Source organism: Antechinus flavipes, chromosome 1 (assembly GCF_016432865.1).
Source record: "Antechinus flavipes isolate AdamAnt ecotype Samford, QLD, Australia chromosome 1, AdamAnt_v2, whole genome shotgun sequence".
In the NCBI taxonomy this organism is placed as follows: domain Eukaryota; kingdom Metazoa; phylum Chordata; class Mammalia; order Dasyuromorphia; family Dasyuridae; genus Antechinus; species Antechinus flavipes.
In genome coordinates, this window is record NC_067398.1 from 112,077,546 (window position 1) to 112,096,132 (window position 18,587).

At 30.8% G+C, this 18,587-nt stretch overlaps 1 protein-coding gene across 8 annotated transcripts in view; it reads left to right on the forward strand.

Annotated features, from left to right (window-relative positions):
• RFX3 (regulatory factor X3) overlaps positions 1 to 18,587 on the forward strand; it is a 330,544-nt gene that overhangs the window by 200,594 nt on the left and 111,363 nt on the right. For all 8 annotated transcript variants that reach the window (XR_007952236.1, XM_051987925.1, XM_051987943.1 and 5 more), the window contains exon 4: positions 6,772 to 7,030. Coding sequence is in view for 7 of the 8 variants with exons in the window: in XM_051987925.1 (XP_051843885.1) it covers positions 6,772 to 7,030 (259 nt within the window). In the remaining variant the exon portion in view is untranslated. The remainder of the gene's footprint in view (positions 1 to 6,771; positions 7,031 to 18,587) is intronic.

The window sequence follows — 18,587 nt, forward strand, 5'->3', positions numbered from 1 at the left end:
AAGGTAGTTCAATGAGGCAGTAGAGATCTCTTAATTTATCTCTTATGTCTACAAATTAGTGTCTTTGCCTTCATTTTCACTCCTTCCCAATCCACCCCATATATCATCACTACCTAAACATTACTTTCTTCATGACAATTTTCTGCTTCATAATCTACAATAGATCCACATTAAAATTTACCTAAAATCTATTTTCTAAATCAGCAAAAATGAAAGGCCTAAATTAGATTATATTTCTCTACTAGACCATAAAGTCCATGAAAGTAGTATCTTATTTTGTTTGATCTCTGTGTCATCACCAGTATCTAATATAATGTATAGTAGGTGCTTAATCAATGTTCATTATATTGAATCAAATATGTACTTTGCAAAGTTAGAACTTAACAGTAACACTTTGTCTTATACCTCTCAAATATATATTTCTCACATAATGTGCATTATCATTATTCATTCTGGTGTATTTTCTCACTCTACCAGATGGTTAGTTCTGTAGTGACAGAAACCATGTCTTCTCTAAATTTCATTATTTCCCCTAGCAACTTGTCTAGTCACAAAGGTGGCTAATGGATATTAGTTATGCTTTTGTTATTGAGGACAAAGCTATATCCAACTTTGTTGAAATGTATGTCATGGATTTAAAGCCCATTCTTATATTCCAGCCTTCTGCTGTAAGAACATAGATATATATATATAGATATATATATAGATATATATATATATATCTCCCCTCATACCATACTAACCTAGGTGACAGATTAAAAGCAAAAGTCTTCTTCTAATTATCTGTACATATGCAATTTTCTTTAGACTCTTTATGCCACCCATGTACACCATAGTTTACGAGAATAGTATATTTTTCTCTTCACAAATGTGTTAAATGTAATTTTAATGGTTTTTTTCTTTCTATTTCCTTTTTTAAGAACTAAGGAATTAAATGAAAAGCAATAGTAGGAGTTGCAAGTTACCTCTGAGAATTTATACCTGCTAAAGACAAGAAATTTAAAGTTATGATTCCCACTCCAAATATACACATATATAAAGGCATGAGAATAATCACCATATTCAGCAATAAAAGTACTACATGTGAGTAAAGGGAGCCAAGTTATGGTTATTGAGGGAATCATAACTATGACTGCCTGACTTTTTGTGAGTAGAAATAAATTTCAATCAGTAACTACTACATTGAGAAAGAGTTTAGTTACTGTTTTCTTCCCTTGCATTTAATATATATGCATTTTTATAGAAGATATAACAGAAGGATCACATATGTATATTTATCTACACTGGGTAAAAAAATGATAGTTCAATAAATGCTTTAGCTTTTCTATTTGAGAAATAGTATCAAATAATGGAATGTTTGATCCAAAATGTCAAAACGAGCATCAAACTTATCAAAAAAGTATACCTTCAAGAATATCAAACATTGCCCTTTAACCATAATAGGCTCTGATAAATATTTGTTTGATTATTTTTCTCACGCCATATTGCTGTGGTTGCAATTAAGGTAAAAGATTGCAGAAACAATTGTATCTTTTTCATTTAAATTAGGGTATATTACTACATTAGTAATCTTAACCAGTTTTATGGTTGTTCTTTATATGAATAATTTATGCAGTTTAGGTATTGATTATAATAAAAGATTTAGTGGAAAGGTCTTGTTTCCCTATTTAGTGTATTTCATAAAACAAATATGCCTTTTACTGGTCATTATCCACTATTTGCCTTGGAGCATTTAGAAGGATAGCAGATATATAACAGGCTGAATAAAGTTCTTGAGTTCCTAATGAATAGAGTGCTAAAACACATATACACACACACACACACACACACACACATATATGCATACATACACATATATATCATGTGTATGTGTATATGTATATAGAAAGAGAAACATATACATATACATATACACACGTACATCCATGCAACTTATTTAAGGTTGTCCAATGTGGTGTTCCTCTTGAATTTTTGTGAAATTCTTTCTAGGAATATCCAAACATGGCCCAAACTGCTATACAATATTTGAGAAAAGAAGTCCATGAAAATAGTTTAAAGCTAAATTTTTGAGATACATTGTTTCATGAATTATAAGTTCATATATGTATTCAGTTAATTATCCATTCAATAAATGTTTACCTATAGAGTAAAATACAGCTAGTCATTGCAGTAGCTACAAAGTTATTTAAATTACAATTATATTTTCTAACTCATTTGATATTTGTCCCATAATCCAAAGAATTGCTTGAAAAGAATCAGTAATCATGAAGTTAAAAATAACTGAGTTATACACATCTGAAAGAATTACTCTCTTCCATTATTTTATAGGTCTTTAGGGGGAACCTCAATGGGAAAGATCTTGCAAAATCATTCTAAAGAAGTGGTCTTAAAAAAACAGAGTACAGAGAGACCATCAACTTACTTATTCTGGATACTGTGTGGATACTGCATTCTATGACAGTATTAGTTTTGAGGGGTTTTTTTTGATGTTTTATTTTATTTGAAGTGAAGAATACCACTGTATGGTTGTGTTAACAAAAGTTTTCTATAGATCAGTCTAAGTGTTGTAAGGTTCTTTACTTCCATCACCAAGTAACCTGACCACTATGAGATGATTTCTTTAGCCATTATAACTCATAAAGCAAAGAAAAATGCAAAATCTCTCACATCTCACTTCTTCTCAATGGCAGATCACAATTCTTAGACTATCTATAAATATTAACAGCTATTGCTACTCTCAAATGTGAGATTTTTGTCCAGTAACCGATGAGTGGAGGAACATATAGATATTGATGTTCTCACTATAAATAATCCTAAATAAAAAGTAAGTTGCAGCTAAATGGAAAGATGGGTCATAAGTTGTTCTTAGAGAAATATTTAAAGAAGTTTGATAGATTGGTTTTAAATAGAATTGGGATACATTAAACATGGTAAGGAGGTCAGGTAGCATTTTAAAATGAAATTAAATATATCTTAATAGACTAAAAATCACTATTTACCATCATGGGATTCTTTTCTGAATCAGCTAGTTGTCTGTGTAAATCAGACTGTTGACTTAAAAGAGAAAAGAACAAAATTAATTCCAAATTAGAAGAAATGTGGCATGAAATTTAAACAACTCCAATATAATCTATTTTAGCAATTTCTTTATGCCTAGAGAAGCATAAAGTTAAAGAGATCATGTGCCATCAAATTATGGAGGGCCTTATATGTCGGGCAAATTTTTGCTAGATGACAATAGGAAACTACTGAATATTTTTGTGTAGGGGATTTTTAAGACCAAATCTATGCATAAAAAAAGATTAGCAAAAAATGTAGAAGGGTAGATTGGAAAATGGGATAAATTGAGGTGGGAAGAACTGATAAGAAGCTAATACTATAAGCCAACTAGATGGCAACCTAGCCTGTCCTGGTGTAGTATCAGTAACTAGCAAGAATTGGATGGATACAAGGGATGATATGCAAGTGGAATTGACAGAGCTTAGTAAATTAGAGGAGAGAGAGTAGAAAGAGTTGGCTATAACATCAAGCCCTTTGAATATGGAAACTGTGTAATTAGTATTTTACTTGACAGTGATATTAATTACGATGATAAGCAAATTTGGGTGGAAATATAAGTCTAATTTTGAATCTGTGGAGTATGGAAAACTGGGGGTCTTCCTCATTGAAGATATACTTATGGAATTCAGAAGAAAGACCAAGAATAGCATAGATTTGGAAATCTTCTATATGGTAGTAATTGTTCAATTCATGGGAGTAAATTATATTACTAAAGATAAGATTGTAGAGAGAAAAGAAAGAAGACTGAGAGAAGATCTATATGGAATACCCAACTTATAGGATGGCAAAAAGATTAACTCTATAGAGGAGTAATTAGAAAAATCTGAGGATCCCAGGAATAGTTACAAATCTAAAGCCAAGAAAGGAATGTTTGCATTCAAAAGAAAGATAGAATCAACAGCACAACAGTGTAGAAAAGTCAAGGGAGATCACAATTAAGAAAAAGTCATTTGATTTGTTGAAGTTGATAACTATATTGGGGTAGACAGATGTAGGGAAGGGTATTGTTATTTTAAGAACAGGAACTCCAATCTTATCCTAACACATCTCTAAGTATGTCAGTAAGCAAATAGTGGTATGAGAGAGAGTTGGGAATGGGGGGGGGCAAGAAGAAGGAATGATTGAGTATGGAGGAGAGGTAGAAGAGAATGGTATAGTTAGAAGGATTCACCTTAGTGGAGAAGAGGAATCCCTTTTATCAGAAGGAAGAAAACTGCAATGTTGCTGAGAAGTTCTAAGGTACAAAAGATGAGGGAGCTCATAAGAGATGGTCTTAATCCTAAAATCATATAATTAAAATTAAGTCAATAACATATAATAATGAGTAAGTATTCTGAGCAAAATCAGGATATCCCACCCCCCCAAGGTATATGGTAAAGCATGTTGGGATAAAAACAGCTCAAAAGCTGAATTTCAAAGAGAACCAGTGACATCATGACCTAGAGCATCCTAATGTTTACATGGAATCTAATAATAGTGATGTGGAGAGAAAATTATGTCGAGTCTATGGGTTCTTTCCTGTAGATGTAGAACAGAAAGGCTTTCCCCCTAAAGTAAACCATTAAAGGAGAAACTTAAAATGAGCAAAGCCAAATCTTTGAAATGTTACAGATTTTAGATATTTTGTTATTCCTTACAGTAAGGTTCAAAAATAGTGTTAGTTTCTACTCAGAATGCCAGAAACTGAGTCATTCTCTAAAACAACTGTTTTTAAAACATATAATTTGAACATTTCTGCAGAAAATTTTGTATAAGAAATAACATGTAAAAGAAATATAATCATCAAGGGCTAGCTGATACAGGATTTCACAATCATTAGCAAATTCTTTGATTCAACAAGCATTTTTCAAGCACATTCAATATGTGTGAAATATTGTTGGAAATGTAGATAAATGGAATATTTCCTTCCTGCTTCTCTCAACCCCTCCTTCCCCACCAAGGAATTTATTAATACCTAGCTGACAAGATAGAATAAGAATACAAAAATTTATAATGTATCTGAATGTAAGAGACTGAAAGTAACTACATAAAATAGGTGTGAAAACAAGAGTTCAAAACAAGGAATGATCCCTCTTGATAGAAATATATGGGAAGAGTTCTGGTTCTAGAGAAGCTTGTTTTGGAACTTTACCTAAAACAAAAGTATAGAAACAAAAAAAGTACATGATGTGGCCCAGGGTGAATGTTAAATGTTTAGGCCGAGCTTTGTAATACTATAACATGCATTCAAGTTTAACTATATTTACAGTACCTGAGAGAGCCATCTAATCCATGCTTTTGGCTCTGGATAGGACTATACATAATAGTTTAATGAGAATTTCTTTTTTAAAACACTTTGTAATAGATGGTTGTGCCATCTCTTTCTATCACCCATTCCAGTGTTTAAAAGCCCTTTCTGTTTATGTACCTGCTATTTGCAACATCTTAAAAATTCAAAATTGCTCATTCCTAAATAAAAGTCACTGTAAAATTGATTTCCTGAAAATTGCCCAGCCTTATCTAGGGGACAGGAAGGAGGTATTCAGGAGTCAAACTTCTCTCTATAAACTAATAAGAGTATCTGAATCCTAAGGAGCACTAGTTAGGTCCCAGAACTTAAATACTTTCCTTATTTACTTGATTCATACCTGTGTAGCTTATTAGAATAAGAATAATCTCTTCCATACATTGGTATTTCTCTAAATAGTCTAACCCTTACTATGCATAAAATGATAAAATTGTAGAACCAAAAAATTTTAGAAATACATAGGACAACCCTTTCATATTTTTGATAAGGAAACTGAGGCCCAGAAAGATAAAAATAACTTGCAGAAAGCCCAAAATTGAATGAGTAGTGTGTCTGAGTCTTCGAACCAATTTTTAATCATTTGTCCAATGTTCTTTCTATTAACCATGCTTTGATTCAATATAATTAAATGATCACAAATGGTACCACTTTTCATTTTTGATAGCCATGAATTTTAAAAAGCCTTGTAAAGTAAACATTCTTTTGTTTAATGGAAGAAAAATATGTTATCTGATTTTTTTAACGTTTCCAGAGAAGGATTACTTATGAGAAGTATGATATATGTTATACTTAAAATTCTCACTTCATTCTTATCACTAAAGAAGATAGACATATGGAGTTCCTTTTCCCTCTCCCCACTTTCAGGCAATACAGTAACAATTTCTGTACAAGCCATCACTTACTCTCTCTTTGGGTGATAAAAGGACACATCTGTATAATATACAAATAGATGGTGTTTTCAGAATTTCAAACATTATGTTTATGCATTTATTATTGAATGTCCAATTTTAGACTTCATTAGGCTAAAAGTACTTGTTTTGGTTAGAGACCTAGTACCATTTTTGTATTTAAAATATAGTGTAGTTTCTAAGTGGGAAGAGAAACAAAACTTGTGGTTGTAAATGTGTTTTTGTCATACTAGACTCGAAGATCTGTGAGAGCAGGGACTAGGATTTATTTAGACTTTGTACCTTCTCTAGATGCCTATCTCAATGGCAATTTTAAAAAATTATGTGTCAGAATAAAAAACATAGTAATAGCCTTTATCTAGAGGTCAAGCTAAAAAGATATAAAGACAGAAGACAAAGAGAGACAGTGAGATAGAGATCCATATAAATGTGTGGATATGCCTATTCTCAATAAAGATAGTAAAGAATATAGTAAACAAGACAGTAAATACCTTGTTTTTCTTTCTCTTTCCAAAGCCGAACAACAACTTATCCTTACACAGAAACCCAGATGTATAGCCAAAACACTGGAGGGAATTATTTTGATACCCAAGGAAGTTCTGCACAGGTGACTACAGTGGTCTCATCTCATAGTATGGTGGGCACTGGAGGGATTCAGATGGGTGTTACAGGAGGACAACTCATTAGCAGCTCTGGAGGAACCTATCTGATTGGCAATTCAATGGAAAATTCTGGCCATTCTGTGACACACACAACTCGGGCCTCCCCAGCAACGGTAAGTACTTTTTTAAAAAATTATGTTTGATTTAGAGTCCTCATAGTCTTTGATAGGTGTTTTTCTTTTAAATATTTTCCTTTATAACAACATAAACAATGAAAAAAAATGTCAAAAGGGGGGAAACCTATCAATTAGTATTGATATTATCTGCTTTATTATTCTAATATCTTGAAATTATAACTTTAATATGATTTTATAAAAGAAATAATTCATAATTTTCATTAAATTTCTAATTTTTTAGTAATTTTAAGTTCAAGTGACATATAATAAAATTTCACCAATTCTATTAAAACATATCTTTATGTTATGAATGGTTTTTAATATGATTTCTGGTATATAATAAAATAACCAAAGAAACAAAGAACATAGTAAAAAAAACAATCATTAAATTCAATATTCTCTTTTCTACCATTGACATTTAAACTAAGCTTATGCTTTAAAGAAAAGTTATTCTGGCATCAAGCTAAAAATAACACCTTTTCTTTGGATTAATTGTAATTGTATGACAACATCATTATTTTTATGGAATTTGTATAATTTGTTTGGAATTAAAATTTCATTTCTCAAATCTGGAACCAGGTTTGTGCTACAAATATTTGCTCAAAATTTTGGTTTCAGTGAATATGTTTTAGTGTTTTACAAAGAAGTTTCTAGCCAAAACCTTACAATCAATCTTTAGTTGGTCTTCCCAGCTTTACAGCAACATAAAAAGAGGGGAAATGTTCAGGGTCAAACAGCATGATATTTGGAATTACATACTCAGGGTAGAAAAAGAAATAACTGTTTGAATTGTTGCTTGAATTCTGACCCTTTTCTTACCAGTGTGGACCTGAGTATACTTGTACTATGAAGGAAAGAGTGAAAAATAATTTTGAGGAAAATATTAATCTATTAAATTTTTATATAATTAATGGGAGGTTTTTCAAGATTTTTATTATGCCCTGTGTATGTGTATGTGAGGACTAAGTAACTTTAAGTTAAGTTAAGTAAGTAACTTTATGTTCTTAGTTAGGGATCATGATTTATTCCATGGGCTGACATTTTCTTCATTGATTGTGTTTTTCAGAATCCATTTTTAAAGCATTACATTTTTAATTTGTTGAAACCACTGTTCTGAGTGAAATGTATTTATAATGATTTTTATTTTTATTTAGAATGGCCTTCAAAAATATACATTTTTCTACCCCCAAATACTTGTTTTTCTCCAGCCAAACTTTGTGAACTTTTATGTTGCTCTAGTTTATAATTTATGTAAATGCAATTAATAAGCTGTGAGATCCTATATAAGTCCCTTAACCTGGCTGACCTGAATTTTATTTATTTGGAAAATTAAGAAGTTTGGAATAGAAGTGTGATTCCATGCAATTTGAGAGGGTGTCAGAAAAAATTTTCATTTGCATTATTCTTCTCTCTAAACTATTAAACATGAAATTTCGTATGTCTCAAAGTGCAGATTAGGTTCAACAACAACTCTTTAGTATAAAAATAGGCTTACTTTGTTCTGCTTTAAAATTGCCACAACCCCCTTTTTTTTCAGGCTTATTTGTGGGCTCTACTTCCTAAAATAGTATTTATGGGTTCTGATGTAGTATTTTAAGTTTCAAAGTCTCTAAACAAATTAATTTTGGGAAATGCTAGACAAAGTTCCTTCCTTCAATAATAGTCTAATAAAGGAGATATACAAAGAAATGATAAGAAGTACCAAACTTAAAAATTACTTCATTATACAAAAAAGAAGCCCCAAGAAAAACAACCCCAAGACTTTTATAGAACTGTCCCTCTTATTTCATTTATGCCAAAACCAGAACAGATGATTTTTAGGGGCACACAAGGTTATCCCTCCTAAAATAGTAAGCAAAATCACAAGGGAAGTAAAGTTTACTTTCTCATCTGTTTTTTGGACACCCTTCTCCCTAATCTATAGTAGCCAGAATCTTTATGTTGCTCTCCAGTTATCCCAAATTAGTGCATCTTTAGAGACTCTACATTGGATCATGAAGGCCTGATGAGCTTTTCTCTTGAAATATCTCTAATATAATAGCCCCTTTGCAAGATACTCTCAACTGTTTAGATGTTAGGAAATTATCTTAGTAAAGTAGTTGACACTAAAGGATTAAAGATAAGGATTAATAAAATAAAGGATTAATAGACTTGACCAACTTAGAGCCATTTGTATGAAAGAATAGATTTTTAACTCAAGTGAAATCCTAATTAACAAAATGCATCTAGAAGATATTTTTGAATATATGTCCTTCTAGTGTGCTTTTGCAACTACTATTCCTTCACACTTTAGTCATTTAAAAAAAATTGAAGTTCAAACATTGACACCCTTCTTTTGAAAGGTTTGACCACATGAAGAAATGTAGTTAAAACTCCACTGAAAAATATTAATATTAAATTTTTAAATAAAAATGGAAATTAAAAGTAATTTTATTTTAGGATTTAACTGTAAAGGCCAGATTTAAATAAAATATAAGGATGTGTCATAAAAAATTTATATACAAGGATAACAAATTGACTTTTATCACTAATTTGAATGACTGACAGGGTTTTTTTTTTTAATGCTGAGTAATTTTTCACTGAACCAATGAATTACAAAAATCAAGAGATTGACCCATTCAAGATTTGTTTGTTGGTTTGTTTGTTTTGTTTTTTGGCATTCTAAAGAAAGTCTAAGTTTATTAGCATAGATTGACCTGCTCAGTGTCAGTATAAAAATTTAATTTTACAACTTTTAATAAAGATATAAATTTTAGCCCTTTATATAAATAATGGAAGATAGCATGCCCCATTTAAGTAGACAGTACAAGTGATGAATGTTTATTAAAATATTATAAAAATTAAATTAAATCCTACTGAATAATAAAAATGGAAAACAAACTCAGTCTATAATAGTAAATATCAATTTTAATTGTAATATGCAAGAATTAAATATATTTTAATTTTATGCTGAAAGAAATCCAATAAATTTTTTATCAAGTTGTTTTTGTTATTCTCTGTGTGTATGTGTATATGTGTGTGTGTGTGTATGTATGTGTGTGTGTGCATGTCTTTTATGCCAAAAGAAAAAAAACAAATTGGAGGGAGGGAAGAAAACAATAAGCAAAAAGTTGTATTTCCTATAGAACACTCTAAAGGACACCATCGAAATGAAACCAACTTGAAACTAGATACTTATCTAACATATGGATTTGCAAGTGTTTTATGTTACCCTTCATTTAATGACACAATTTTTCTTTTAACTCAACTGCTTCCCACAATATATAAAACATCTTCTTGATCTGTTTGACCCTGCAGTGAAATTTTAATTCTCGGTTTACAATATCATATCTATTAGCATCATATATAAATTAGCATAACAAAGTTGAAGTATCATAAAACCTGCTAAATGAAGGAAGTGGCCATTTTTTTAAAATCACATTCTTGATAGCTGACCTTATATTTTGGGTTTTTTGATAGTTCATCATTTGGAATCTAAAATACTTCAGCCTTTTCAGTAGGAACCATTTCATCAGTGATGGTTCTCAAGAAAAGTTTAATGTATATTTAATTCACTAAAGAATCAAATGTAAATTCTGAAAAAGGCTAAAATGTATAGTGTCCTTGTCAAATTTGTATGGAAAAGCTGTGATGACATTTATAATATTAGCTAGACTAGACTGACTTTCTTTGGCTACCTTTTGTTGTTCAGTTTATCTCTAAGTATGCTTAATGTGGGGACAATTTGTTGTAGTAGAGTACTAAACTGGCATAAGAGAAATGTGACCTCTTATTAGTTGCATGACCTTGGTAATGGTAAAGTCACTTGACCTCATTTGCCTCTGTGTCTTCATCTGTAACAATCATCTGGAGAAGGAAAGGGCAAAACATTCCAGTATCTTTGCCAGGAAAACCCTAAATGGAGTCACAAAGAGTTGGATGTGACTGAAGAACAGTGACAAAATACTTAATGCAGTTGGAAAAAAAAACAGAATTTAGTCAATTTTAGAATTTGTGTCCTGTGTAGACACAGCTATTTACAGAAGTAAAGTAAAGCAGAGTTGACTAATCCAGTGTACATAGTTAAATTTTATAGTACTAGGAGGAAAATCAAAATGTCCTTTTCTCTTGATTATTAACTAAATTTAAAAAAATTCTGGATAATTGCTTTAATTTTTCCACTTTCTTTAGCTCATGTGGATACAATTTTGTTTAAATTCAGTAGTAAGGGATTTCTTAAATAATATCCCAGCATGAAAATCCATTTTTGGAGTGGGAATGGGCAGAAGACAACCTTCTGGAATTTAAGATGCTATCTCGAATATATATTTAGCATTGGAACTGTCTTAACTCCAGTATTTAGAACATGATCATATTTGTGACCCTGCGGGACCATGGGTGTCAAATGAGTTACAACTAATGTTTCTAAATTGTAGTTTTTTTTTTTTGCCTTCATACACATTTAACTCGTTTTACAATTTTAAATACAAAAAAAAAATCATTGAATATTTTGATTTGGGGGATTTTGTTATTTTGGACTTTGGGTTTAGGTTTTTTGTTGCATTTTTTAACTATTTTTTTCATATAGCATCATGCATTTCAATCTTGGGTTATATGGGTTATATATTTTATAAATGCTATATTCTTGAATTGCATTGAGAATATTGACTGTAGTGAATACTACAGACTGCTTGTGTTACCATTTGTTTGAGAGAGGGTTTCAACTAAAAATTAAATTATTAATGCAACATAGAGAGTAAACTTTAGTTAGAAAGGTCTCCTAGTAATACTTTTAAATAGTCTATGTCCTTTTATACTGTAATACTTTTAGGCCATATATAAATAACTTTGCAAAATTAACAAGACTCCAAATGTAGAAGACATGTAAGCTATAAACTTTGTATTTGTTAATTTACCATAATGAATATGTTTAAAGATCATTTCACTTGCTAAGTTGTTAGTTAGGAAATTTGGGGAAAGTTGCATGACTTTTTTTTATCATGACTATGATATGTGCATAATTAAATATAATTTAATTTTAAAAGCATTATATCATTCTACACTATTACAGATTGATATTGATTCCATTTAATTTCACTCTTTTACTAGTACTTAAACTGTGAAATTAACATTATCTACAAGCATGTTTTAGACCTAATTGTACTTATAACTTTCATTCTGACTTATCATTATAACATATCTTTTTCTTGGTTCATTTGTAAAATCTGAAGAATTTTGTTTCCTTATGAAAAGACACAGTATACTCTTTATTAGGATTTTATAAAATAAACTTTTTTTTGAGAATGGAAGATAGATTATTTTTGTTTCTGGTACTTTTGTATTTATTGAAACCACTTTTTTTATTTGTCTGTACTACATGTCACTATTGGCATTATTCACATTTATCCCCACAAAATAGTATTGTTTCATAACAACATTATTTCATAAAATATATTTATGAAAATTATCTTTATCTAGATAATTTCATTAAATATCTTCTTAAAATGAACTTTAAAAGTTATTTTTAACTTTTATAGATCTCTAAGAAGATTGAGCTTTAACTCTTAATAATGACTATTATCTAAGGTATCAGGGTGAAAATATACCAAAATTCTGTTATTTATATCACTGACTTTTGCTCCAATAGCATTGTATTTTTCACTTATTAAAAAATTGAACTTCATTTAAACTATTATTTTTTTTTCATAAGTAGGATCAAAATAACTCCAGATCATATATTTAATCCATGGAAATGTAAAGACCTTGTAAAATTTCAGAAGTTCCAGACTTTTCTTGACTTTAATAAGATCTTTATAAGCAGATAAGATCTTTACGCAGAAATTATTTGGTTAAGGTTGTATGAAATATTCTATTCATAGAGTTTTGTATTCTTTTTCTAAGTAAACCATGAGTTAAAGACAGATAGAAAATGACCTTGACTAATTTTGACCTTAAGTAGAAGAAAAAAATTGATCAGTAAATTTTTAAAACAAAACAGAATATTTCCATTTAAATTGAAATTAGTTATAAACTCCTAAGTTTTATAAAATTATATTTAGATAGGTCATTCCCACTTCAGATGTCATCTTGATTACAATATGTGGTAGTATTGATAGACAGTTTCCTAATAAAATCATAAAGATTTAATTGTCATCTATTTTTTTCTTTTCTCCTATGTTAAGCCAACTTTTAGATTCATTTCTTATGTTACATATGATTTACTAATTGCTTTTCTAGCCATAAAGACAAAAATGTATTGGTTGAAAATGGAAGCTGATTACTGTCAACTTAGTTACATAAGATAAAAAACTATTGACCCAACAAATTTCATTTTCCACCTCCTTTCCTGGCCCATCCCTTCTGAGAAAATGATGCAAAAGAAACTTCAATGCATCTGCCCAATTGTCTGTTCTTAATATGAAAGGAAATTACTCTCTGCACCAACAGTCATCAACTCATACATTGAAGCATGAGATTTGATAACCACTTTCACAGTATGCATAACAACAATTGTGGTCATTGCCCACAAAATTATGCAGCTTCTTTTAAAATGTAACTACAGTGTTTGATTATAACTATTGCTGGCAGTAGATTTCATAGGCTATGAGTTTAAACATGCTAACTATAAGCTCTTAATATTTTCATGTGTTTTAAATTGACTTACCTTTAGTCTTACTGACTTTTCCTTCTGCCTTATAAGAGATGAATTACCAATTTTAACCATGCCTTCAAAATCTTAGGCAAGGTATTGATTTTTTTTTCAAAGAAAAGCATTACCTGTCCATTCTACTATCTATCCAACCATGGCAGTCCAGAATATTCCTTAACCCCATTTCCATGTTTCCAATGTAAAAATATTCCATATGACTTAACTTAAGACCAGTTAAATCATCCACTATGATGAAATTTAACAAGAAACTGTAGAAGTACCTTTCTGTATTTCAAAAGAACTTTGATTTCCTTATTTCCTAAGCATGAATGGTACTTTCAATAATGTAGATGTCAACTCCTCCCCACCTGACTTCATTTTTTCACTAGCTTGATGTGGTCAGTATTTGTTTCATGGCCAACTTTTCAGGGATGAACTCCATCTGTACTTAGCTAAACTGATTCTCAACTGGTGATTTCTTGTTGAGCCTATCAAATTTGGTAGAACTTAGTGGAACATAAAACCTCCGGCAGTCTTTAAGAATCTTGGGTGACCTTTAGGCCATGCTGAAGCAATGGAGGACAACAAGGTAAGAGAAATATGTAGCACTAAATAGTATTTAAGTTTTTAGATAAACTGGTATATGACATGGAGTGTCATATAATAAATTTTTATTTGAAAATAAATTTTATTTGAGTTTTATGTAAAAGTGTTGTTTCTTTTCCTATCACTTAATTTTAATACTTTTTAAAGAGCTAATAAAACCATGTACTTTTCTTGAAAGTAGCACATACGTCATATAATTGCATTCAATAGGATACAAAGACAGCATGGAAAATTAAGATATTCAAAAAGCCTTTTTAAATATTTACATTTGTTAGAGTTAGCGATGTAGTAAGTGATTGGTTTTATTTTCATTTTTACCTTATTCCCTCAATTGTATCTACCTTCTCTTAGTGGTTTTAACAAGATGGCAGTAAGAGTAAGTAAGAATAAGAAACCCATATTTTTCTATCATAAGAAAATAAAGAATGAGTCTGAATAAACTGCAGAATAGGCATTTGTCCCATGCAATAAAGAATTATTCTTTTAAATGACAAGTAATTTCTCTGTTCATTATTTGAGTTTAATAAAGTCATTTTTTAGTATTTATCAATGAACTGATTTAGTTTTTAATGATATTTAAAGAGGAAAAGGGGAGAAAGGGCAATACTCTTTGTGTGATTCTTTTTCTCTTTATATGTGTATATATTTACATTTATATAAATATGTATACACACACATATATATAACAATATATAATAACTATATATAACTCTCTCTATATATAGTTAAATGAGAAACTCTAAAAGGTGATGACTAGGTTAGAAGTCAATTTTTGCTTTACCTTTTGCTACTTAACCTTAACTTGAAAAGGTGCAGTAGCATAAATCTTGGAATAAATTTGGCCCTGTCTGGCTTCACAACTGATTTCTTTGAAACTATTTTTATCATATGTCTGTCTGTTTCATACCATAACAAATATGCTTCAGTCTGCATTCAGATATTTTTCATTATAAATCCTTCAAAGTTGTCTTGAATTGCTGAGAATAGCTAAGTTGTTCTAAGCTGATCATCTTACATTATTGCTGTTAGTTTATACAGAATACATTTCACTTTGCATCAGATAATGGGAATCTTTTAAAGTTTTTCTAAGAGCACCTTGCTCATCAATTCTAATAGCACAGTAGTACTCCATCATAATCACATGCCATAATTTATTCAACCTTTTCTCAATTGATAGATATCCTCTCAATTTTCAATTCTTTGCTCCCAGAAAAGAATTGTTGTACATATTTTTGTACATATAGATTCTTTTCCTTTTTGTTTTATGTCTTTACATCCTTGTTTTGTTTTATATCTTTTTGGGGATAAATACCTAATAGTGGTATTGCTAAGTCAAAAGATAATGCATGGTTTTATAATCCTTTAGGAATAGTTCCAAATTGCTTTACAGAATGGTTGAATAAGTTCACAACTCCAACAACAGTGCATTATTTCTCACATCTCCTCCATTTGTCATTTTCCCTTTTTCTGTCCTATTAGCCAGTCTAAGGTATAAGATTTTAGCACTTCAAAATTGTTTCAATTTGCATTTTTTAAAACAAATTACTTTTCCCCCCTGTGTATCCCAAATAAATTTTAGCAAATACAAGATTGTCAAAATTTCAGGGGACATCATTGACCTTACCCCAATGTTACCAAATTAACCAAGAAGTAAATTGTAAAAAAAAAAAAAAAATCAGGTTAAATAAATAACTAAAAGATTGGTCTTACTTGAACCAGAATGAAAATTTTGTAAGTCAAAGAGATTATTTTGGTCCATAAAAGCCTAAAAGTGATCTCCTATTTGGATAAGTTTCTTGGGTTTTTAGAGCTGAAAAGAATATAGCATATAGCAAGATATAAACATACCTGTGTTCCTCAAACAGCACTTTTAGTGCCAGAAATTTAGTGAAAGTTGGTAAGGAAAGTGGTTTATTTGTCCTTTCTGGGACCTAGGAAAATAAATATCTTTCTTTCATTTGACAGGCAGTCTTCAAGTACTTACCAAACACCAAGCACTGAGCCAGGTACTTGCTACACAAAGATGTGTCTTAACAAGGGTCTTCAAACAGCTTATATTCTGCTTGAAGAAAAAAAAAAAAAAAACCTAAATAGATATGTAAATGTGAAACTCAGAGACTGTTCTGATCACTTTAAATCTTCTTTTCCGTTATCTAAACATTCCCCATCTTCTTCCACCAAACTTCATAAAACAAGATCTGGTCTTATCACCATCCTGATTATCTTTATATGTTACTATTGTACCCCAATTTGTCAAAACTTTATTAAAATGTGGCTCCTTAAATTTAAGGCGTTCTTCCTATGACTTGACTACAGAAGATAATGGCAAAATTATCATCTCTTCCTTCTGAACATATTACTTCAAGTGTAGGTCATTAGCTCTTTTTGCTGTCATGTTATGTTATGTTATTGACTCATAATGACCTTGAATTCCACTGAAACACCATGCTTTTTCTCCTTAGGTGAGATATTATCTCTTATTCACTACCCTCCAATTTTGTACTGATACATTTGATTCTTTTTTTTTTTTTTTTTTAACCTGAGGGGTAAGACTTAGCAATTGTATTGACAATATAGACTATAGGACTGAGATTCTGTAAAGTCTGGGTTCAAATCCTGTCTGAAACTCTTATTAGCAAAATGACATTGGACAAATCACTAAACCTCTCTGTGCCTCAGTTTCCTCATCTGTAAAATAAAACTGTAAAATAACTTAATGTTCTCTAAAGTCCTTTCTAGTTCCAAATCTATGATCCTATGTTTATCTTTATTAAATTTAATTTTCCTAGGTTCAACTAAACATTTTACCCTTTCAAAATATCTTTGAATTCTTATTCATTCATCCATTTTTTAGTTAATCTCTTCCAGTTTACCATCTATGCTTTCGTCCAAATTCCTCTAGAATCCTACATTATATCAGCTTCTTGGTCAATTTAGAAAACTATGAGCTTAGAGAAAATAGAAAGCAAATTGTAAAATATCTGGATTAAAACTCATGAGGATTTCATAAACTAGCAAAATTGTAAAGTTGAAAGATATTTTAGGGACCATTAGTCAAGCTCAAAACTTTAAAAGAATTCCCTCGTCATACCCAACAAGTTATTTTCTTTTCTTTCCAGGAATTATTGTTAATAATTACTATTACAATTCTATAGAAACTTAACATTTAGAAAATATATCCTTTAGAATGTATTCACTCACAGCAATTTTGTGAGGTAGCTAGCTTAAGTAGTTACTTTCATTTTACAGAAAAATTAATTGATTTGCCCAAGGTCACAAGACAATTGTCATAGTGAATATACAAACTTTGGTATCAGAGCCATTTCCCATGCAAGATACTGAGGTTCAAATCCCATTTCAGATATTTACCAGCTTTTTCATATAGGCAACTCATTTAATCTCCAAAGGATAATCATTTTTATATATCAGCTTTGAAGATTACTATGAGTAAGGGGCCAAGCAAACCCTAAAGCATCATGTCAGTTGATGTCTTAGTCCACAAATACAATTTATTGAGCATTAATGACTTTCCAGAGACTGGGCTGAGCACTGAGAATACATAGAAAGGCAGAATTCTCTGTGCTCAAGGACCTCATCTTTTAATAGAGACAGTGTATAAATAAGTAGGCACATACCAAATGAATAAAGGACAAGTGGAAAGTGATCTTGGAAGGGAATGGGCGAGGGGAAGGAGGACAGTTCTCCTACAGAAAGGAGGATGTGAGCTGAAACTTGAAGGAAATCCAAGAAGCTAAGAAGCTGAAGTGATGAGAGAGAGCATTCCAGGCTCAAGAGACAGCTAGTACAGAGGCCCATAAATGGAGTGCTCTGGGTAGGGAAGCTGGATTGTAAAGCATATGGAAGGAAATTAAAGCATTAGAAGATTGGAAATATAGGAAAAGGAATTGCACTTTAGAAATATTGACAATCCAATAGATGATAAATTGGAGTGGGGAAAGAGTTGTGGGCAGGGAGAGCAATGAAAAGATTCTTGCCATAGTTCAGGTAAAGCCATCAGACCTTAACTAGAGTAGTGGCTCTGTGAATGGGAGTGTTTTGAAGGTAGGAATATAGGAGTTAGCAAGGATTAGAGATTGTCATCATCATTATTTGATAACATACTGCCTAACAAGATATCAGCAAGAAATTTGCTATTTAAATATCTTGCACATATTTCACCCTTTCCCACAACCCCAGGTCATCCAGACCCAATTTGGACTAGGAAATGGAAAGATGGTGGAGGAAAAACCTGCCACTATTTGAAGCAATTCATTACCTTCCATACAACCCTTATTCTGAGGTGCCTAGATCCAGTCCAAA